General features: G+C 52.7%; 7 protein-coding genes across 7 annotated transcripts; 3 read left to right on the plus strand and 4 right to left on the minus strand.

The window, feature by feature from the left end:
- Positions 1-294: 294 nt before the first annotated feature.
- On the minus strand, positions 295-3,454 carry BDW47DRAFT_108193 (uncharacterized protein). Its single transcript, XM_024813179.1, has one exon. The coding sequence runs from the start codon at positions 3,381-3,383 to the stop codon at positions 417-419; it is 2,967 nt and encodes a 988-aa protein (XP_024670650.1). The 5' UTR covers positions 3,384-3,454; the 3' UTR covers positions 295-416.
- Positions 3,423-4,005, minus strand: BDW47DRAFT_108194 (uncharacterized protein). The gene has a single exon (XM_024813180.1). It carries the CDS (start codon positions 3,688-3,690, stop codon positions 3,436-3,438), a length of 255 nt encoding a protein of 84 aa, XP_024670651.1. The 5' UTR covers positions 3,691-4,005; the 3' UTR covers positions 3,423-3,435.
- Positions 4,006-4,183: 178 nt separating this feature from the next.
- Positions 4,184-8,118, plus strand: BDW47DRAFT_108196 (uncharacterized protein). The gene is made up of 2 exons (XM_024813181.1): positions 4,184-4,625; positions 4,702-8,118. Exons 1-2 carry the CDS (start codon positions 4,317-4,319, stop codon positions 7,843-7,845), a joined length of 3,453 nt encoding a protein of 1,150 aa, XP_024670652.1. The 5' UTR covers positions 4,184-4,316; the 3' UTR covers positions 7,846-8,118.
- Positions 8,119-9,661: 1,543 nt separating this feature from the next.
- On the plus strand, positions 9,662-11,097 carry BDW47DRAFT_132651 (uncharacterized protein; the record flags this gene model as incomplete). Its single annotated transcript, XM_024817625.1, has 2 exons — positions 9,662-10,057; positions 10,111-11,097. The coding sequence occupies 2 exons, from the start codon at positions 9,662-9,664 to the stop codon at positions 11,095-11,097; spliced, it is 1,383 nt and encodes a 460-aa protein (XP_024670653.1).
- Positions 11,098-11,617: 520 nt separating this feature from the next.
- BDW47DRAFT_47295 (zinc-dependent alcohol dehydrogenase) lies at positions 11,618-13,267 on the minus strand. The gene is made up of 4 exons (XM_024819110.1): positions 12,879-13,267; positions 12,725-12,773; positions 12,507-12,663; positions 11,618-12,433 (listed from the first exon to the last, which is right to left on the minus strand). Exons 1-4 carry the CDS (start codon positions 13,001-13,003, stop codon positions 11,658-11,660), a joined length of 1,107 nt encoding a protein of 368 aa, XP_024670654.1. The 5' UTR covers positions 13,004-13,267; the 3' UTR covers positions 11,618-11,657.
- A 717-nt stretch (positions 13,268-13,984) lies between these two features.
- BDW47DRAFT_108198 (putative C6 transcription factor) lies at positions 13,985-17,202 on the plus strand. The gene is made up of 5 exons (XM_024813182.1): positions 13,985-14,333; positions 14,399-14,433; positions 14,524-14,640; positions 14,693-15,986; positions 16,043-17,202. The coding sequence occupies exons 1-5, from the start codon at positions 14,164-14,166 to the stop codon at positions 16,827-16,829; spliced, it is 2,403 nt and encodes an 800-aa protein (XP_024670655.1). The 5' UTR covers positions 13,985-14,163; the 3' UTR covers positions 16,830-17,202.
- Positions 17,203-17,407: 205 nt separating this feature from the next.
- On the minus strand, positions 17,408-20,565 carry BDW47DRAFT_108200 (putative Ste20-like serine/threonine protein kinase). Its single transcript, XM_024813183.1, has 5 exons — positions 20,406-20,565; positions 20,061-20,128; positions 19,966-19,996; positions 19,583-19,899; positions 17,408-19,519 (listed from the first exon to the last, which is right to left on the minus strand). Exons 2-5 carry the CDS (start codon positions 20,110-20,112, stop codon positions 17,820-17,822), a joined length of 2,100 nt encoding a protein of 699 aa, XP_024670656.1. The 5' UTR covers positions 20,113-20,128; positions 20,406-20,565; the 3' UTR covers positions 17,408-17,819.
- Positions 20,566-21,333: the final 768 nt, after the last annotated feature.

Genomic DNA, 21,333 nt, shown 5'->3' on the forward strand with positions numbered 1-21,333 from the left:
GTATGCTGCACATCGGGGATGGCCAAGCAGTGAGCATGTTGAACGACTCAAGTACGTAGGTATATATGTATGTACGTTGATCTTGGTAGTAGTGATGACTTTCAATAAAGAAGTGGTATGATTAGAATCCAGTACTTAAATTATCTTTGAACTAACTAAATGAAATTACCTACGTGGATACGAGTATGTGGACGTGGTGTTTCAACACAAGTATGAGCAATTGAAAACAATAAGTAACAATAACACACAAACAGACAAACACAACACGGAAGCAATAACAAGGAAAAAGACAAGGACAAGAACAGCAGCAAAAAAATGAGAATGGGAACAAGAACGAAGACAAGAACAGAATAACAACAAGAGCAGAACAAACAAAAAACTAGAAGTAAGATAGATAGAACATAATAGAAAAAAAGTTACCGCCTAGCAACTTTCCGTCTGGGCCTTCGACCACTAGCAGGAGAGTTTCCCTTCGTACGTTTTCTCTTAGCCTGTCCATCAGCCTGCCCATTATGTTGCTCTTCTCCTATACCATCTCCTTGTGGGATTTCCCCTTCTCCTGTATCATCTTCTTGTGAGATTTCCCCTTCATCTGGATCATCCCCATGTGAGATATCATCCTCTTCTTCAGCGCGATTTTCTCTGTTCCGCTGACGCTCGCTTCTTCTTCTTCGTTCTTCTATGTAGAGCAATTCATCGGCTGTGAGGGCCTTGGCTCTGGGAGGTCTGATGGCCTTGTGAGGGTGGGGGCCTTTGGTAGGGTGGACGGCCTTGGTAGGGTTGGCGGCCTTGATAGGGTGGGCGGCCTTGGCAGGAATGAGGGTTTTGGCAGGGTGGGGGGCCAGGGTAGGGTTTATATGCGGAGGGACAGGCGGGGGATCCCGGCTTGCATATGTACCATTGTCATCGTGGGCGGCGCCGCAAACGCAGGGTTTGCCCAGGACCCGAGTCAGCGATCTCACGGGTGGCTTCGGCCCATCAAGGTAAGAGAGGAGGATCTCTTCGCCTTGCTTGATGTTTTTGGTGGCCCATACCATCACGCGGTTCGGTACCTGCCTGTCGTAAGCCCATGCGGCGTTGCTTTTGTCCCCGCAGGCATGGTTGAACATGCTGAACCCAGGGAAGAGATATAGGTTTTTGAAGTCCGGATCGTAGGGTACGAATCTTTCTGGTTCCGCTGTCCATCGGTGCTGCACTCCGGAGCTTGGTAGAGTTTTGTCTCTATATGGTTTATTGGTGCCTCGCAAGGAGCGATCCCACGGGAGGGCGTTGACCAGTAGCTTCCTTAGGACGGTTTGGATCACCCAGGTGTCGAAGCTGAGATCGCGGAAGATGTCCACCCCTAGTTGCATTAGGATGTTGAAGGGGACTTGGATGTTGGCTGCCAGGGTGAATGGGAAGCTCCGCGAGTCCCAATCGTGGTGGTCTTCTAGGACGAGAAGCTCGTCGATCTCATGGGCCATGAGATGTGGATTCTGCCCACGCCTGTGGAGTGTGACGTCAAACACCTCTCGTAGAAGAAGGCTCAGCAGCGTGCCATGGTCCTCATTGGTGTGTGAAAAGTGGTATTTGCCGTCCGTGAGGTAGACGGATGTGCAAGGTCGCATGGCATCATGGAGCCATCCCCAGCTCTTTCCGCAGGCCCCAAAATGGTAAAGTTGTCGAGCAATCTGCGCGCAAGACAATTGGCCATCTTCTAGAATTTGTGCTGGGCAGAAGTAGACTGTCATCTCTGCATCGGCACATTTGCACCCTTCAGGATGATCGTCTCCGGTCAACTGGTTTTTGATTTCGTCATATCTGTCCATGGTGTCGGGTGGGATATCCTTACGGCAATTCTCACACCTAGTGTCGTCGTATTCGAGCGGTGGTTCTTTTCCATACAATCTAGAACAATGGACATGCCCTCTCATCGAAGGTTCTTCTGCAAAAATCAGACCTCGACTCGGGATATCTTCCGCTGCGAACACCCCGAGGCCCGGCTTCTGGTCCTGATCCTGGTCCTGGTCATCGGTGGTAGTGGCGTCGTCGGGAAACATTCTCTTGTCGATCTTACACGACGTCCAAATAGGCCGATTGTTCCCAGCAAACAGATGTTGGCTCAGTCGGTCCACGAATTCGTCATCGTAGCGGGATTTATCATCCAGCTCAAATGGGTATCTTCGGCCACCAGGGATGCTCCCGCTGTTCGTCTCGTGGAAGAGAAAAGGCCCCGCCCCTTTCTTCCTCTCGCGTATGTCATCGAGGCACTGCTGCTTCACGATCAAAAGCCTGTTCGTGAAGGGCTCCGAGTCACGCGCCGGCATGATGGCTTTCTGTCTGAGATTGTTCTCCATAATCTTATGGTCGTTCCAATCCTGGAGCGCGAGCAGACTGAGATTGGTGATATTCTGGGCGGCCTTCCGAAGGGTCGGGATGAAAGAGTTGACTCCGTTTCCCCGGCGCATCATCTCCAACGCGTCTACATCCCGTTCATCATTCCCCATCGCAGCAACCGTAATATGCTCTTCGATCGCATGCCAAATCGACGTGTAGAGCTTGGACTGCCGGTTCCGCAGCAGCGGGTCAAAGAGCACTTCGTACAGGAGTTGCGCGCGGTAGGCATCTCCAATGGCCAGGTCAAAGAATGCCTGCTGATAGTGGCAGTAGGCTCTGCTCAGCCAGTATGCCGGGTTGTAGGGGCTCAATATAATGGCGCAGGTGTACATCTCGAGACAATTATAGCGCTTGTTGTTCCCGTCCTCCAGTCGGATCGTATATCTTGCACCAGCTCCTCGGGTGATCCCCCAGTGCGAGAGATCGCTGCGCCGCAGAAAGCTATATCGCTCGTGGTAGTAGAGGCGTTCGCGTAACTCGCGTGAATTCAGACCTCTGGAGGGGACCCCGCGCCTCTCCAGTTCCTCTCTCAACTGGATGACCGTCCAGTAGGTCGAGGTCAGGACATCGTACCCATGGACCCGAACGACTTTGGTCCTGTCGCCCCGTAGATCGTCTAGAATCTCCCTATAGCTCCAACTCCTTCGGTCCAATCCGGTCGCCCGCCATTTGGCCTCCCATTCCCCATCTGTTGGCGGCATTAAATTGTCTCGCATCAGATGATCATAGACGTTCTTGGCCAAGACATGCATCGGCATGGCCGCCGTTTCCTCATCCGAGACTGGATCCAAAAAGCGAGCTTGGTCATCCATGGTAGCCCCCAACTCCCCATCTGGAAGAGACCACAAGCGGTAAGCCACTTTCGCATCGTCGCGACACACATGCGGCGCAAAGGTCACCTCGCTGTGCAAGTTGGGCGCCGGTGGAAAAGGAGCGCGCTTGATGGCTCCGGAGGGTGGAGGTCGCTCATAAATTGCTCTCCAACGGTCTCTTGGGTCTTCGGCCATGGCTGCAAAAAGAAAAAAAGAAAGAAAAAAAAAGGATGCGATTGTAGATGTATCAAGGGTGGACCCGATAGGATGGATATTGCAATATAGTGAGAATTGACTCGATGAAAGAGAAACAGGTTGCTATATGATAATAACAGACAGACTCAGAATCATCTGGGTCAGGACGGGGGTGTTGCGCGCGTAGAAATGTCATGGAGGACAAAGGAATGGCACATCTGGGACGGCGCGCGAGCACTCTTCTGATCTGGGAAACAAAGAAGCATCTTGAACCCTTGGTTGTTCTTGAAAGAAGTGTCATTGCCATGTCTGTAGTGGTTGTGTTCCTTTGTTCTGAGCGGTGGATTTGGGGTGAAAGAAGTGGCGAAGCATGTCATATTTTCCGACTGTGAAGCAGTCCATCCACTATACTACCCTATACGGGCCTATAGAAGCGATGAGATGGGAATCCCACTAGTCGTGTCTGGGGTCAATGGTGGTTCCTGTGGAGGTTGCGCACTAAAGCCCTTTTAGTACGTACTAAATATAGTCAACCAATTCCGATCCACTGCTTTGGAGGAAAGGAGAACAGCAGTGATAATCGGAACAATCAAAATAGAATCCAGTAGTCAAGATAAACAAAATCAAAACGGGGGGAAGTAACAAGAGAAGTTGAAACCGGGAGTGATTCAAGAAGAAGAAGAAGAAGAAGAAGAAGAAGAAGAAGAAGAGGGCAGATCATCACGGGATCCAGTTGATCAACAACTCCAGGTCATCCGATCTTCACTCTCTCTCTCTCTCTCTCTCTCTCACTTGACCCTCTTTCCTCTCGTTTATTCCTCTCCCCATCTCCTCCCCTCTTAAGTTCATCCCTTCATCTTCATGATTTACGGTCATCTCATACTCGCTTAATACCCCTCTTCTTGGATTTTCTATCCTTGGCCTGCGCCAGTTATGGCTGGATCCAATCCTTACTCGAATCCCTCAGGTCCGCAGGCTTTTGGCCCATCGCAACCAGAATGGCGTCTGTCACCACATCCGCAACAGCCAGCAAGGCCTCTGAACGCCGTATCCCCTCCACCGACTTCAGTCCCGACATACAACCCGAATACGTATGGTCCCATGTCCGGTGCATCTCAAACAACCGCGACGACCGGCGTAGGCCTGTCTCCGGTTCAGCGGCCTGGGACAGGCATGGACACCACGGCGTGGGGAGTGAAGTTTAATCGCCCGCCACATATCAAAACCCCCCCACCACTGCCGGTGAGTGCCCGAAGAAGAAACTAAACCAACCGAGTGTGACGACTGGAAATAGCCCCTAACCCATGCTGTCGCATAGCCACGACCATCAAGTACAAACCAGGACTCGTCTCCACTGGTGAGCCCGCTGGACTCCAATAGGCCACCGTTTCCGCCGGCGCATAGCCAGCCATGGTTCGCGAACACTCCCTACGCCCCGCCTCCATCCCACTCGGGTGCCGCCTTGCTTCCTCCGCCCCCGCCCCCGCCCCCACCTCCGCCGCCTTTTCAGTACAATGACCTGGCCGAACGACCACCCCCTCAACCCTCGTGGACTTACCAAACACAACTGACCTCCGAAGCTCCTCACTCCACGATCGCTCCACCAGTGCCCCCCAAGACTAGTCATAGCGCTCTTCCTGCCAATCCCCTTACCGGATTCGTCGGGCCTTCGGACTGGGAACATTTTTCTGCCGACCACGGATACATTGAAGATGCAGAAGCCATGCAGCCGAGAAAGGATACGACCCCTTCGCGGCAGTCGACCACAACACTGTCCCCGAAGGATTGCACCGCTGTACCCAACGCGCCGCCCGCCACCCATCCGTCCGCGGCCGCTACGCCACCGTCAAATGTGTCACCGACGATCCGGATTGCGCATGCCCATGAGGATACCGGGATGCAGTCCAAGTATTCGCCGGTGAGCCCGGGAGTCGGATACGCACCTCAAGATCCCTCCACACCCGTCCGAGTAGACAGCGCGAAGTCCGAGTACAGTGACATTGCCGGCGCTGAGACCGCAGAGCACATTGATGGGCTGATCGAAGCCTGGAATCAGCCGGTGCGGGCAGGAACGGATACCTTGGCCCAAGCACCGTCCCCATTGCGGCAAAAAGTCAGTCTAACAGAAACGCCTAAGCCCACGCAGGATTTTACGAGCCATCAAAAGAACATGCAACTACGCATAGATACGGGGGGTCCAAGTCCCACCCCCGGTGGCGCAAATGTGCATACAGGGGTGCCGGTGACCCCTGCGAAGGCCGCCGATCCTTGCGAGAACTTGGAGCCTTGGTCGAAATCCTCTCTGGAGCGATTTGTGGCAATGCTTCATAAGGAACAGGTCGCCGATTCCGATGCGGAGCGCTTTAAGATCTTTACTGCCTTTATGGCCAAGGAAACGAAGCTTCGAGAGATCCTATATAACGTTGAACAAGGCCCAAAAACTGAAGAGGACACCGCCAGGCAACAAGCGACCCCGAAGGGGTCGCCGGCGGAACGATCAGATGCCGTCACCCCTTTTATTGACTCTGGCTTGATACCGGTGGAGCTGGAGGAGGACAACTTTCAGACACCTTCGTATCCTGCGGAAGCGGAAGATCCTGAAAATGGAAGTTACAGTCCCGGCGGGCGCCCCATACTACCCAGGCTATATACGCCTGCCAATGTGGATCTGCATCGGTCTGTCTCGCAACCAGGCTCCCACAAGTACGGCTCCGACAAGAACACACATGGCCCATCCGCGCGGTCCACGTCGGTTCCCCCGTCCAGCGATAATAGCCAACAGAAACCGGAGTTGACCCCTTTGGCGACAAACCCCCCACAAGCAATATATACCCCGTTCCGCTACACTGAAGGTCCTCAGAGGGGCTCTGACAAACTGAAATTCGACCGGCCTGCACACCAAGCTTACTCGGCTTTGCGCCAGGCGTCTGCAGAAAGCGGACGGCTCATGGCGAACGCGCCGATCCCGCGTCCCGCGACGGCATCTCAGGGCCTGGATAACCAGGACGAGACGTTCATTGGTCTCATCCGAGAGAAAAGTGTCGCCTATAGGACGAGCGAAGGCCAAGGAACATCTTCGCCCTCGCTGTTACCGGCTTCCCTGCGACAAGGAAAAACGCCTGGACCATTGGATGAGCTGCGCTCGATGGTCTCCAGGCCTCTCACCAAGCAGTCGGAGAGCTCATGGCATGTCACCACGAGGAAAGAGCTCGAAAGCTTTCCGGACAATTTCAGCTATATGGCTGAGACTCTAAAGTCGACCGAAGAGTCTCGCAGGTCTCGTCGGGAAGAACTAGACAAGGAGCGAATGCGCCGTCAAGAGGAGTCAGAGGCGCATATCGATGCGCTGTTTAACGACAAGGAGATCGGGTATGCCGATATCAATCTTCTGGAGGAAGAATTCCGTCAGACAGAAGCACGGGCTCAGTTAGAGGAAGAACGGCGCGAACTAGCAGACTTCATTGCGACTGTTTTCGATCCCTTGGATGGTCGATTGAATGAAGAGATATCGTCTCTTCGAACCCAGTATGATTCAGCACTAGCGCAGCTGGACAACGAAAGCAGCAAAATCAAGGAGTCGAGCAAAGACAGGTCCAGTCTGTCACATACGATGAAGACTGTCAATTCAATCTATCAGAAGCTAGAGATCCGTTACCAGAAACGCTTGGGGATTGCCCTGGATCGCGAGCGTCGCCGGAAGAAGGCCGAAAGACGACCGCTCGTTTTCATGGGCGATTCACTTGCTTTGAAACAGCTTGATAGCGAATTTGATCAGATGGAGCGACGGAACATCCTGGAAGCGGCCAAGGATCGCGATGACCGCGCGAACAGGCTCATGGACTCTTTCGACGACGCGATCATGCACGGACTGGGAGAGAACCAGCGTCTGATTGATGAGATCTTTGCCAAGGTGACAGGTTTGGATGCATCAGCTCTGCAGGCCTCTGGCTTGGCCGATGCCGAGATAGAGCAGACCTTGAAGTCGATTTTCACTTTGGTAGAATCGCTTCGGCAGGACTCGGAGTCCATACTCCACGATTTCGGGGTCGCGGATTCGGGGCTCAACAATGCAGATTACTGTGTCTCTGTTGCGGAGGCACGATACTCGAATGCCGACCCAAGTGTCTCCCGCAGACTGGACCAGGAGAAGAAGAAAGAAGACGCTAAGATTCAGCATGATCTTGCCTCCAAGCTGGACAGCATCCGCGCTGGGCCGGCGGAGATTACTTCCAACGTCAATAAAATCCTTGCGTCCATTGGAAAAGCCCCTGTGGTCGAACAAGTGATTCCATCTGAGTCCGCCCAAACCGACCACCCAATCGACAGTCTGCTCCCTGGGCCTCGAGCACCCACCGTCGGTCCCGCTACCAACCCCCCGTCCGAAGATCCGGACCATTGGCAAAGGCTGCGAAAGGCACTAGATGATGCAAAGAAGAGAAATGCCGCCCGAGTCAAGACTTAACTCAATGTAGGTTGCGTTTCATCCACAAAGGCGACGATGGATTCATGAGGTTACGAATTTCTTTTTATACCCCTTTATACGATGTTCTTTCTCGCACTGTTATGCGTTTTGATATATCGAAGAGTAGGAACATGTAGATTCCTGTTGGTTTCAAAGAATAATTCTTCAGCCTGGACTCTTACTACCCATTGTTTGAATAGTTGAGTCGTTCAATTTCCTCCATTGTATTGGTCTTAGCTTAGTAGTTAGTACTTTTGACTAATAGTAATGTCTTCATTCCTATTCACAATAATCCCCTTTCATCTTCACCAACATTTACGTTTCGCATCGGCCCTTTGTATCTTGTTTCGTTAGGCAGCGGGGTGGCCACTGGGACGTAAACTGCCAGCTCTACACTGAATCACTTGTGCCAGGCCCCCACAAGGCTTGGATAGCCCTCACTAGAAAACCACCACAAACGATTGGTAACTATGATGTTCCCCATTGGAATCCTCTCCCCGTAAGTCCTGTGGCTGATAATCATACGCCTATAAAATCCTGCCGAATAGTACCTGCGCCGCGCTCCTCAACGAGCCATGGCAACCGCAGGTGGCGCATTGGCTGAGAGCCTTACTGTGCCACTTTGATCTATTCGATATTGGTTACTGGATTGTTCACACATCATACCAAATATTATGACGAACTATACTCCCTATCTACAATATTCGAGCCTCATCCTTCTACTGCCCCGTCTATGGGGTACTGCCGTCTGATCTACCACGTCAGATAATGATACAAGGTCGCCCATGTGCCTCTACTAGGTACCAAAGTGTCTATTACCATAACAGTCACATAGGTAAGTTCACGATATGGGACAAGGACTGGAACGCCTCCGTTCATGTTGGTCGGTCATAATCAAGCCGAGTATGTGGCTCTGTGCTTCTTGTAAGGCACGGTCTAGATATGATCCGACCCTCATGGCCTTTAACACTGCCGTTTCAGGCCTCATGCATTGCTACCGCAACTCCCATACGAGTGCAGCGCGTGACACATAATTATTACTTGAGGGAAGTCAAGACAAAGGAAGAGGATCTACTCTGCGCCTGCGCCACACAGGATGATGACAAAGGAAGCATATCCTCCTGTCGATTGGTTCCTGTGTCAGTTCCCGTCTGTTGCAATTTGAATGGAGTCGTACCACGAAGGAACCTAAACTCGTGACCGAGGATTCATGCGCCAGCTCTTGGATTGCTTGCCCGCTGCACGGTTTTTGAAACCTGGATATCTCGACAGTGCTGTGCCATAGTGACACCATCTGGCACAGATCTCGAATTACAGTATTGAAATCTCATGTGCATCGGGCATCCTTCCTCTCGTCGAGGTCTAGGCTATTCCTATGCCGCTAGCCACGAATCGATAACCCTGGATAACGAATCTAGGGTTCTGGTTTCTAGACGTAGGATATGCAATGACGAGTCTTCTCCTGTGCCCTTGAAGGAATGGCAATACTGGTGTCTGCGGCAGCCCTGCGAGATTCCATGTAAGGGCCATGGCGATGCGGCAAAGGCAGACGCGGCTGAAAGTGCGGCGCACGCAATTACCTGCTCTCTTTCTAAAACCGTAGGGTTGCATATACAGATCGAATTATTATGTGCCAGTCAGTGGTAACTGTGGTTCAGTTGCCCGCTCTCATCCATGGTTCGTGATAACTCTATAAATCCTCGGCTCGGAACACGCAGTTGCTCTACCAAAATCGACAACAGTTGTTCCCTTCGAGACTACAAAAGTATTCATTCAAGGAATTGTTGTCCTATTCAATCAAACAATCGATCCTCTCATGTCACTCCCTACAAAGCGTTTGCACCGGCTCTCGATTAGCAATGACATGCCTGATCGACGTTCTCTAGGAGAGGGACCTGCCCGTCCTGACAGTGGGCAAATTGAAAGCAGCACAGACGAAAGCGAATCCGATGAAGAAGTGTTTTCTAAAATGCACACGATACAGGGAAGCTCCGGCATCAAATACAGTCTCGACAAGCTGGAGAACGACGCCGAAGCGAGAGCTCTTGTCGGACTAACGAGCGAATTTGATATTACCACTTGCAGCAAATGGCCAACGGGCTATCGTTTTCAGCTCTCAGAGCATCAGCAGGTGCACGTTGGCCCGGATGGCTACACTTGCACTTGCTTGACGTTTTTGAGCTGCCCTACTGTGGCGTGTCAGCACATCTTCGTGAGTTCACTGCGCTAAAGCCATTCCTCAGCGCCATACTAAGACCAAACCAGTGGCTTCTCGATCAGCTTCACAGCAACTTCACCCCCCAAGACACCTCCAACACCATCCCACTCTCAAGCGACGGCCACCCCCCAGGCCACCCCCGCATCGAGCACCTCCTCCACGGGAAACTAGAACAGATCGCAGACCAACACAACTGGCCCTACACCCGCTCCGAATCCGAAGGCGGCATGACCCGTCCCCAAAAAGTAAAAGACATCATGACAGCCTTCAACCCGACCATCCTCCCAGAAGATTTCCGTCCCGATCTCAAAGACGACACCGCGCACCGCCGCACCCCAGAGCAGTGCGTCGTCCAGGGTGACTTCGAAGCCACTATGTTCAGACTAGCCACCCACGACGACGCGGTCTACTCCCGTCTGTGCAAGGCTATGCCCCCCGGCGCTTGCGCAGCTATCTACTTTGATAAAATTCAAGGACAGTCCCGGAAATTACTCGCTGATTTCGACCGCTACGCTCTGACGGGCCACCTCCCCGCTGAAAACAACGACAACAGCCCCATAGACGTCCGCGCCGTCCTCCACGAAATTCAACTCAACGTTCACCGCATTCAAAACAACATCATCGCGCGCGCTCCACACGGCACAGAAAGCGCATCCAAAGCCCTCATCACGCTCCTCGAGGACATCTGCAACCGCAACAAAGACGCCCTAGACGGCAACAGATGGGGCCGGACGACCTTCCACGGCGAAGACGAGGACAACCGCAACCTGTACCATCAGCTTATTGGCACTGCCGAGGAAACAGGGCGCTGTTTTGTGCTCGATGCGCTGGAGCATCTGCCTGCGTCGGCGCTTCACCAGTTTGGGGATAGGTTGATGGGTGTTCAGCGGAAGGCCGAGGTCAATCGTGCGCCGAAGGCGTATATATTGAAGCTTGGGGGGCTTGTGAGGAGGGCTGAGGCTGTGGGGGCAGTGCTGGGTCAGAAACGATTGTCTACGGCTGTGCCTAGGGGGCAGAGTAAGCGGACGCGGTAGGGGTGGGTTGGTTGATGGGCTGGGTTGAGTCTGGTTGGATTGGTGGGCTTTGTGTGGTTTTTTTTTGTTGTAATACCCGGTGTTCTTGTGTTCTTTTGTTTGAGATTGTTATGAAATGGTTTCTCTGATGGCGGGACTGGCAATTGCACTCTGGACTGCATTCTATTATAAGCTAGAATATCTGGGAGACTCCTCCCAAGACCGAGAAACAGACCGTAGCTACTGCAGTGATAAGGCCCTTAGACATGTATTCTCTGCTTCTGCGAGTAACCCGCAGATCTGCATGCAAGTGTGCTAGGCCGTAGCTTCTATAGGTTGTGTCGATATCAAGGATGTACGTTGCAGTTTCTTCGTTTATTTAATCAAAATTGACCTCGCATATCAATCATACGTAGTAAATACACATTTTCCTCATAACATCCAATTCGGAACCTTCCATCACTTGAGCATGGCATCATCATCATCCGTGAGACCAGCATAGATTGCAGATCAAAGCCAAACCACAAACCATCGCCAAACAGATCTTCAAGGTGCTAAGAAAAAAAAAGAAAAAAAACAGACTACTCTCTGGACAGATCGAGAACAACCCGTCCCTGCACCTTACCGGCCTCCATGTCCTGGAATACCTGGGTCAAATTCTCCATTTTCTCAGTCCGGAAGTGCGACTTGATCACACCGCGCGCGGCAAACTGCATCGTCTCGATCGCATCGGTCCGGTTGCCCACCGCTGATCCGGTAATCGTGTAGTGCTTGCCGATCATGGCGGCCGGGAATGCCGAGGCGATAGCCTGGGGATCATTCTCAGGCAGACCCACGCAGACCATAGTGCCGTTGAAGCGCAGGAACAACAGTGACTGAGCGTAGGCGGCGTTTGATGCCGTGCAAACGACCGCAGCATGCGCGCCTAGACCGTCGGTCAGTCCCTTGACATGTGCGGAGATGGCCTCGCCCTTGTCGTCTGCGGGGAATTTGGTGATGTCGACGAAGTGCTCGGCTCCTGACGCCTTGACGAGCTCTTCTTTGCTGCCGTGGTCGACGCCGATCACGCGCAGGCCCATTCCTTTGGCTGCGAGCTGCACGCCTAGATGGCCCAGTCCACCGCCGGCTCCCGAGATCACGACCCACTGACCCGGACGGGCGTTGCTGCGCTTGAGGGCGGCGTAAACGGTAACACCGGCGCAGAGCATGGGAGCAGCCTCATCTGAGGGCAGCCCTTCCGGGATCGGGGTCACATAATTGGCGGGGCCCAGGGCGTACTGCTGGAAAGTGCCTGGGAAGTAATAACCCGAGATTTGCTGGTTGAAGCACAGCCCGTCGGCGCTGGCATGGCAGGGCTCTGTGCTCCGTCAGTACTACGCTCCAATTCCAACATTCGGCAAAATTGGTTTAGTGGGAAGCAAGAGACATACGGCAGTTTCCACAGGCATTGGCGACCCACTTGATTCCGACACGGTCACCGAGCTTCAGGCCCGAGGACTCCGCCCCGGGGCCCAGCTTCACGACCTTGCCGACGCCTTCGTGGCCGCCAACCTGGCCGGGCTGAGTCGGATAAGGAAAGAACTTCCACTGCGGTGGGTCAGTTCCCACGACCGATCTATTTTAGCGGAGGGGCTGCGGAAGATCTTACGGAATTGGTCATGACACCAAGGTCGGAATGGCAGACACCTGAGTGAGTCCTTTGGCGACACGTTAGTGAATTGGGATTCGAAGATGATTCGGATATTATGTCTCCAATGCTTGACTTGTGATGGGTACGATACAATCAACAGGTGTTCACGTACAGATTGATCAAAACCTGGCCCGCACCGGGCTCAGGAACATCCGCCTCGACGACTTTGGTTGACACGGTGCCAGGCTGGTCATAGATGACCGCTTTCTGCTTGGTAGGTATTTCAGGGGCAGCCATGGTTGCAGTATATTCGGTAGGGAGTGATGTAGTTATGATGGTGGGAGTTGGTCGACAGGGTGATTATGTATGTTGATAGTGGACAAGACAGCGGAGAGGATTGCAGGGACAAGGGCAGCAGGGGAACCAACGGACATGAGCCCCTCTTTATATAATGGAAAGGGAGCAGGGGAAGTGAATGAGCCCATCAAAGGGAATCAATGCCAAGTAGGTGGCATCGGTGATGATCAACCTAGTTTAGACCGAGGAGAGGAGAAAGTGGGGAAGCTGACTCCCTGCACTCTCGATCCATTCATTAGTCCAGTTATGGAGTATCTGTATCCTGGATAAAAATGTTGCTAGTGAATACGATATTTTTATGCACCTGTGCTTTATTTCTTCGTTTCACTCTTCTCTTCTGTGGCTTGGTGGAGATTAGTACATTCTGCTATCTCTTAGTGGATAGATGATCAGTGGAGTCATGAGATGTTGCAAACCCAAGCCAGTACAGATGAGGGGTAGAGAGATTGTCTCACTGGAGCGTGAAAGACCTCGGTAAGTTCGTGAATGTTCTCTGGCAGTTCTTCTATGATATCAGGTTAGAGAGATGTAGTGGTGGAAAAACTATGGATTTATATGACGATATATATCGGCAGTGGGCAGTCTCGTGACATGGACATTTGGCCAACCCTTTTGATGGATTATGACACTCCCAGATCATTACAAAAGACAAAAAACAAAACAAAATGAAACATAAATATAATTGAATATTACGCATAACAAGACAGTATATTAAAATAATAGTACTGACCGCGGCAGCATGGTGACCATCAAAAAAAGGATGTGGAGATTATGCGGGGTTGGATGGGTGGTGGCAGCCTCAGGCACCCGGCGCATCTCAATGATCGACTTTCGACTTTCTTCTCTTCTCTGTCTTCATCCATTCGACTCTTCCTGCGTGTCTCTTGGTCAGTCGCACGAAAGGGGTTCGGTTGATCTCTTCAGCTTATCCGAGCAATCCAACACTGGGAAATCAGATTATCCGCAGCCTGACATCTACCTCGGGACGACAATCAGTATGTTTGATCGATGACCGAGCAACGTGTGTCTCTTCAGTTGCGCGCTTGAACACATACAACACCCACCGGTGTCCGCACGGTACCAGGCCAAACTCGACAGCTATGGCATCAATGGCGTCTGCTCAGGAGGTTTCACTCCATCTCTCAAACCATCAGGATAAAGACAGTGCAGACGAGTCCTGGTCCGCGCTGGATAGCGACAATGGTCGTCCTGGTCGGAACGGGTCTAGCGAATCCCATGGCTTGAAGCGAAAGCGCCCCCTCGCCGTCTCGTAAGTATGGCCGTCTACTAGTCTTCCCGGATATTTTTCTTGACCCATTCAGCTGACAAACCCAGATGTGAGCTGTGCAAGCAGAGGAAAGTCAAATGCGGTATGGAACATCTCTTGATACTGTTGGATTTCCCATATGTAGCAGCTAGATACACTGTGCAAGATCCCATTGCTGATTCACTTCCACAAGATCGTGGCCGCCCCGGGTGTGGATGGTGCTCCCGTAACGGCCAGCTATGTGAGTATAAAGAACGGAAAAAACCAGGCCTTCGAGCAGGTTACGGCAAGGAATTAGAGCAGAGACTCGGTTGGTCGACCTTCGTTCCATAGGTGTTTGATATTTGCTGAATCTTGGCTAGACCGGCTGGAGGAAGTCATCCGGATACAAGGGCGACTGATTGAAACACACATCATTCACAATCAGCCACATGTGAACCATGACCCATCGGGAACTCATGGGCCCAGTCCGCACAATGCCTTGGAATCATCATCCCTCACCAGCCCTTCGGACATCTCCGACAAGAATCCGTTATATCACCACTTGTCCGGAGGCTTTGCTCCGCCGCTCCCGCCGCAGCCTTTATCACATGTCTCAAATACAGTCCCGTCGAGTGATTTCTCCGGAAACGAATCGTCCTTGAAAGTCCCAGTCAGCTTGTTCTCCAACCAGGAACAGTCATTTGCAGATCCCGAGCTCGATCTCCCCCCGTATGATCTGTTGTATGCCCTGGTGGACCTCTACTTCGAAAACATCAACACATGGTGCCCGATCCTGCACCGTCGAACCACCTTGCATATCTTCTTCGGCCCGTCTCCTCTCGATGAAGCGGATCGCATGGTTCTCTATGCGATAGTCGCCACCACCCTCCGTTTTTCGAGCGATGCTAGACTGAGCGAACGGAATCGTAAGCGTTACCACGACTCCTCCAAACAGAAGGTGCTTCTCTATGGCCTGGAGAACTCTTCAGTCAAAGCCCTCCAGGCGCTAGTGATATTAGCCTTGGACCTGGTAGGGTCTTCGAACGGGCCTCCGGGATGGAAGTTGCTGGCTCTCATCACGCGATCCGTGGTCCAACTGGGGCTGGCCGTGGAAGCCAAATCCGCCCTCATCGCCCCCGTTTATCCCTCCATCTACACTCTGAGAGCAATCACTTTGCCTGAGCCAGAGACCTGGATCGAGGACGAAAGTAGACGCAGGCTGTTCTGGATGGTGTACCTCCTGGACCGCTACTCCACCATCGCTACCGCGTTTGATTTCGCATTGGACGACAAGGACATCGATCGCAAGCTGCCGTGCAAAGACGAGTATTTCGCCAAAAATCAGCTGGTGGAGACCCGACGGTTCCACCACTCCGGTGATCGAGCGGATTATTCCAGTCGTGCCGACTATGTCGGTTCCTTTGGACTTTACGTCGAGATCCTCGGCATCCTCTCGCGCATTCATCTCTTCCTGAAACGCCCCGTGGATATCGGGTCTCTTTCCGGCGTGGAGGAGTGGCAGACGACGTACCGCAAATTGGACAGTGAATTGACGTCCTGGGAATTCGGCCTCCCCCCTGAATACGTGTTTGAGGATTCGCCGCGGTCCAGCGGATCCAAGCACAATAAAGATATCCACTTGGGCTGGGTCCAACTCCATTCCACATATCAGACGTAAGCTGGAGTATCCCTAGGGTGGCCACCAATCTGCAAGCTAAAGCAATCTCCAGAGCTGTGATCCGCCTCCATTCATCGGCTGCGTACCCGACCACGCGGTCACCGATCTTCACCCCATCCTACAGCGCCAGCCAAAGGTGTCTCCTGGCAGTCGATAACATCCTTTCGGTAACACGCTTCGTAGTAGATAACAACATGCTCGACAAGCTCGGCCCACCATTCGCCTTCACCCTCTGGGTATCAGCTCGCCTACTCCTCGTCCACGGATCCACCATCGCCCACACCGTGAACCCCAACATCACCTTCTTCGTCGACACTCTCGCCCACATGGGAAAACACTGGAAAGTAGCCGAACGCTACAGTTCAATCCTGCAGCGCGTCCTCGACGAATACGGCGAATACCAACAATCCAGCGCAGACGACGCCGAGCGCACAACCCCCTCAACAGTAAAAATCCTCGCCGACATGCGCCGCTGCGCCTTCGACCTAGACTTCCTCATCTCCCGCCAACCGCGCTCCTCCTCCTCCCCAGCCGGCCCCGCACCCGCCTCAACACCCGCTATCCCATCTCGCAGCCTGGCCACAAACGAACTGGAATATCTCGATGTCTTCGGCTTCTTCAACGTCCCGCGTGTCCCTGCACCACGCGCCCTTGACATGTCTGCCGGTGTCGATCTCAATGAACCCGTCAGCGACCCCATGTCGATCCATGGGCTGACGGCGGCGGCTAGCACTGTTGAATCGCTCGCTGATAGCGCCCATGCAAATACAAACGAATTTAATATCACTAACTATCTTGTTCCGACGCCTGAGACGGACTGGCTTTTTCGTCCGGGGTGATCTACAAACAGGCATGAACCTCAAACCAATAGCCCGAAATATATACAATGAGCAGGGTCTCTACCATGAGAGACAACTCTAGCATTACAAGACAGATCCGCAAATGGGAGCTTCCGCCTTAGAAAAGGGTCCGACTGCGTGCGTTGTGCACTGGTACTAGAACGATAGGTAGAACAGTTCGCACACGGTCAACTCGTATATGACCTCATCGAGTGAGCTGACCTGGACCAACTCGACTTTGTCAGCCACACGAAAGGCTTTATGTTGGCACGTTCGCACAGAAGCTTCTACAAGGACAGGGGTATGCTCAAACGGTGCCTGGTGCCGTTTGTAGCGGAGGCCATATAAGTGGATCAACCGTCATTGATTGCCCACCCACCTAACCTTGGGGCTATATTTAAAGACAGACTCATGAGCGTGGGTTCTCAACAAACGGGGCTCTCTGGATTAGATCCGTTATTCCTGGGTTGGTGGACGTTCTTACGCTCTTAGCTGGCTCTAGCATCACATATGCTAGAGCAATGACTACGCCCTTCTGTGAGGCGCCAATGTATATTGATTGTCATCTACCGAAACACCCGGAGAACAATATCTTGTACAACAAGAAACAAATCCTTTTTATTGTATTCTGCTTTCGCCGAACTCTGTTATGCACATGCCTGTCGGGTTCGACATCCGAGATCAAGGGGAGGAAAGGGGAAAGGGAACATGGAGGGAAAGAAAAAAAGAAAAGGGAAAAGAAAACAAAATCATTCAAGTCATAACAACGATTTCACAGATCATACAGCTCTAAGAAGAGAATCCAGAGTCCCGAAGCCGTGACGCACAGCACATCACAACAGAACAGAGGAGAAACAAACGGCCGTGTCGAACTGAGATACATTCCACATATCGTAAGAATCGTGTTCAGCCGGCCACCGACTGACAGGCAGGCAGCCGACACTCTAGCGCTGTTGGGGCCAGATAAGAGAGTAGGAGAGCCGGTGAGACCTAGCGTCCGACAGTAGTTGGGTCATCGTCAGCTGGTTCGATCCGAACTAACATTTCTTCGAGAAACCCTTCTAAGAACGTCCCGACATCTGAGCCCATGCCGACGGGTGCCTCGACGTCCCAACGGTCAATCCGGGCGAACAGTCCGCACAAGTCACCCACGAGGGCTTCCATCATCTCCTGGACATAAGCTCGGCGCGCGTGAAACTCTTGTTCATCAAAGGTGCTTTCGTTGGGGTTTAGCTGCGAGTTGCGCGCAACATGTTCGTAGCGACGGGCGCGACGGCGGATGGCTGCCCTCAATGCCGGGACTATGACGCCGTTGAGAGCTGTCAGCTCATTTGATCGTGGCCCATTCATGATAACCTGTAAGCTGGCGTCAATGCTCCTGTGGAGCTGGCTGAAGTTGCTGGAGATCCCGGCAGGCTGTGAGCTGCGGAAAGGCTGCGAGCTTCGCAAGGGCTGCTGACTGCGCAGGGGCTCTGGTTGGAGCCGTGGAGACGATTGTGGCTGAATCGGAGGCGAAGAGTGCCGTGGGGTCGGCGGAGGTCTTGACTGTGGACTGGCAGGCATCTGGCGTTGATCCAGACGTGGCTCCATCGAAGACCGGGCGGCCGGCCCTAGAGGGTTCCGTGATGGTGAGGGTGAGGGCGATGGCGGCATGTGGTCCTGGGATGACAGAACAGGCGATGACTGGGGTAGAGGAACCTGCTGGGGACCTTGACTGCTCGCAGCTGTGTGACGCACCCCAGAGCTCAGGGAAGTGGCTGGGGATTGGTCAAGCTGGAGAAAAGATAGGTCCTGGGCCAGTGCCTGCTGAAGAACCCTGTCATAGTCACTGCCTGGGCTTTCTTTCGGTTGCTGCTGAATGGGTCTGTGCAGATGTGCAGGCGTCTGGGGTCCAGCCTCCGCGGGTGCCTTCTTCACGGGGGAAGGGGGTAGTGGGACTTTGGCGGGGGACAAGGCTCTGGGTGCTGCGGAGACTTTCTTCGGTGACTCCAATTTCGACGATGAACTGGCTTCTGGCCTGGGCGTCTCCTCGGGAGTGCTATCTTTCAGGTCCCACTCTACTGGCTCGTTGCTGCGGGTGTTCATGTCTGCCTCTTTCAAGGGTTTGAGGCCGGGAGCTCGTCCTGCCGGGCGGACGGTGCCAAAGTCCCACAGATCGTCGTCGTCTTCGTTGGCGACCATCTGGCTCGGCGTGTGGTCCAGGGTGCCTCTGTCTTCGTCCTCACCGTTCTTATTGCCGTTCATGGCATTCCAGCGCTCCGAACGCTCAATCAGCTCGGTGAGGTAGCTAGTCTTTTTGGCCCTCTTGACAAACGGATGCTCCAGCAATTCTCTAGCCGATGGGCGTTCTCTGGGATCGCGACGTAGACACAGGTCGACAAAACTTTTGAAAGATTTGCTATAGTTGCCTTGCAGCGTGGGTGGTGCGTTTTTGGGGATCAAGAAGAGCACCTTCATGGGATGTATGTCGGAATACGGAGGCTCGCCCGTGGCAAGCTCGATAGCAGTGATGCCAAGCGACCAGATGTCGGCCTTGTAATCATACCCCGATTGCTTGATCACCTCCGGGGCCATCCAAAATGGCGTGCCCACAAAGGTGTTCTTCTTGGTCATGGTGGCAGACAATTGGCCCGAGACGCCGAAATCCGCCAGTTTGACCTGACCGTTCGAGGTGAGGAGGATATTCGCCGCTATGGCAGTGAGCTTCAGAATCATGGATCAAAAATGGCCAGGATGGTGGTGGGAGGGGGCACCTTTAACATCTCGATGTAACTTCTTATCGCGATGCAAATAATCCAACCCGCGGAGCAACTCCTTGACGATGATCATGATATACTCCTCGGGGATGGTTCCCGGGCGCATGAGATCGGAGCAACTGCCGCCGGAGCAGAATTCCATGACAATCCACAATTTGGAACCCTTCAAATAAGACCCGTGGTATCTGGTCACGTAGGGAGAATTAAGTTCCGACAAGATAGCAATCTCCTGGATGATATCTTCGACTTCGTCCTCGGCATTCTCAACGTCGATGATTTTGATTGCGACCGAGGCACCAGTTCGCTTATCGACTCTATGGTTAGTTAGATAAACCGTCAGCGCGAATTTCCCGCAGCTTCCACGAGAGTATCATAGGTACCCTTTATAAACTTTTCCAAAGCTGCCACCACCTGTACCGGAGCACAGCACCAATCAGCGCCGAAACATTGACCTCTAGGTAGGGCAAGGACGTACCGATGCAATTCTGCCTCATGTAGATCGACTCGGGATCGACGGGGCCTTCCATGTTTGCGGTGCTGTAACTTGTTGCTTCAGAGTCAGCCCAATATCATTCACAGGGCTCCGTCACAGGTCGGCGCTGATTAGGGTGGATAGTGCGGAGAATGCGGGATTGAGGCGGATGCGATTGGTTTGCAAGCTGGGGATCAAGGAATCGAAAAGCAAGCCACAATGCAGAAGAGGGAGGGCGTGTCAATGGAGGAATTGACTACTCCGACTATTCTGTTCGTTGCTGGAGCGAGTGGAGGCAGGAGGGGAGAAAGAGGTGTTGTCAGGGCTCAGCTGAGATCAACAACATACCGATTGCCTGGGGTAGTCGAGATCTAGATGGACAAAACACCTGGGATGTCAGTCAGCTCAGCCCACAGCCAAGGAATGATACATCCAGATAAGCTCCTGGATCAACACAAATAAAGACGAATGGAGCTGCAAGGGGGAAGGGGGTGTTGGAATGTTCAGGAAGAGCTTCACGATTTCGAACATTATTTATCTATTTTCTTCTGTCTTTTTTTTTTTTGCCTTTCTTCTTCTTTTTTTGATGCTTGCATGACCAATATCGTGGTGTTTGTGATTGATGGTTCATGGGCGGGGGAAGCGGCGGATCGAGGTCTCGGAAACTCCACTTACTCGATATGAGTGCTCGCTCTGATGATTGGATGGCACAGGCCAAGCGGTTCGCTCGAAATTGTCTCAGCTGCGAGCAGCCAAGGTTTTGGGAGGAAGTTCGAGGGTTCAGCAGGGACGCTGCTTGGATCCTTGCTTCCGACTCAATTGAATGCACGGCATCTACTCCGTTGAGTTTGGGAGAGGCCGTTGATTGATTGGAAAGGAAGAAGTGGGGACGGTAGTAAGAGATAAAACAGGGCTAGGTCCAGCGAAAACCTCACAGAAGAAACAAGATAGGATAGGGAGAAGAAGAGGAAGAAGACGATGAAGATGATGAGTTCACTTCAGCTCATTGTTTACTTCGATCCCCGTGATTCTGCTGCGAGCGGGGCCTTTCTGCCTGGCGGTGAGAATGGTTGGCCCCACAGGTTGGCCCAGGCGGTGAACCGGATCTACTACGATCTACTTGGGGAGTCTGATAGTGTGAATGCATCTCAAGCGAGCCATCCAATCCTGGGTCTAAGGGTCATGGAGGAGAAAGAAAGGATTTCACAAGAATCTTTCTCAGGAAAATCCCACTGCATATTCATTCAACCATGAGTTAATACTATCTATCATGTTC

The sequence above is a fragment of the Aspergillus candidus genome (genome assembly GCF_002847045.1).
Source record: "Aspergillus candidus strain CBS 102.13 unplaced genomic scaffold BDW47scaffold_33, whole genome shotgun sequence".
Classification (NCBI taxonomy): domain Eukaryota; kingdom Fungi; phylum Ascomycota; class Eurotiomycetes; order Eurotiales; family Aspergillaceae; genus Aspergillus; species Aspergillus candidus.

Bases quoted from the DNA above. Each gene is read 5' to 3' on its own strand.
- BDW47DRAFT_108193 (XM_024813179.1), bottom strand. From the start codon at position 3,383: ATGGCCGAAGACCCAAGAGACCGTTGGAGAGCAATTTATGAGCGACCT.
- BDW47DRAFT_108194 (XM_024813180.1), bottom strand. From the start codon at position 3,690: ATGGCAATGACACTTCTTTCAAGAACAACCAAGGGTTCAAGATGCTTC.
- BDW47DRAFT_108196 (XM_024813181.1), top strand. From the start codon at position 4,317: ATGGCTGGATCCAATCCTTACTCGAATCCCTCAGGTCCGCAGGCTTTT. The intron at 4,626-4,701 runs GTGAGTGCCCGA...GCTGTCGCATAG, and splicing joins AAACCCCCCCACCACTGCCG to CCACGACCATCAAGTACAAA.
- BDW47DRAFT_47295 (XM_024819110.1), bottom strand. From the start codon at position 13,003: ATGGCTGCCCCTGAAATACCTACCAAGCAGAAAGCGGTCATCTATGAC. The intron at 12,774-12,878 runs GTACGTGAACAC...GTGTCGCCAAAG, and splicing joins GGCCAGGTTTTGATCAATCT to GACTCACTCAGGTGTCTGCC. The intron at 12,664-12,724 runs GTAAGATCTTCC...GACCCACCGCAG, and splicing joins TTGGTGTCATGACCAATTCC to TGGAAGTTCTTTCCTTATCC.
- BDW47DRAFT_108198 (XM_024813182.1), top strand. From the start codon at position 14,164: ATGGCATCAATGGCGTCTGCTCAGGAGGTTTCACTCCATCTCTCAAAC. The intron at 14,434-14,523 runs GTATGGAACATC...CACTTCCACAAG, and splicing joins GCAGAGGAAAGTCAAATGCG to ATCGTGGCCGCCCCGGGTGT. The intron at 15,987-16,042 runs GTAAGCTGGAGT...AGCAATCTCCAG, and splicing joins CTCCATTCCACATATCAGAC to AGCTGTGATCCGCCTCCATT.
- BDW47DRAFT_108200 (XM_024813183.1), bottom strand. From the start codon at position 20,112: ATGGAAGGCCCCGTCGATCCCGAGTCGATCTACATGAGGCAGAATTGC. The intron at 19,997-20,060 runs GTACGTCCTTGC...GCTCCGGTACAG, and splicing joins CATGAGGCAGAATTGCATCG to GTGGTGGCAGCTTTGGAAAA. The intron at 19,900-19,965 runs GTACCTATGATA...AACTAACCATAG, and splicing joins TTTGGAAAAGTTTATAAAGG to AGTCGATAAGCGAACTGGTG.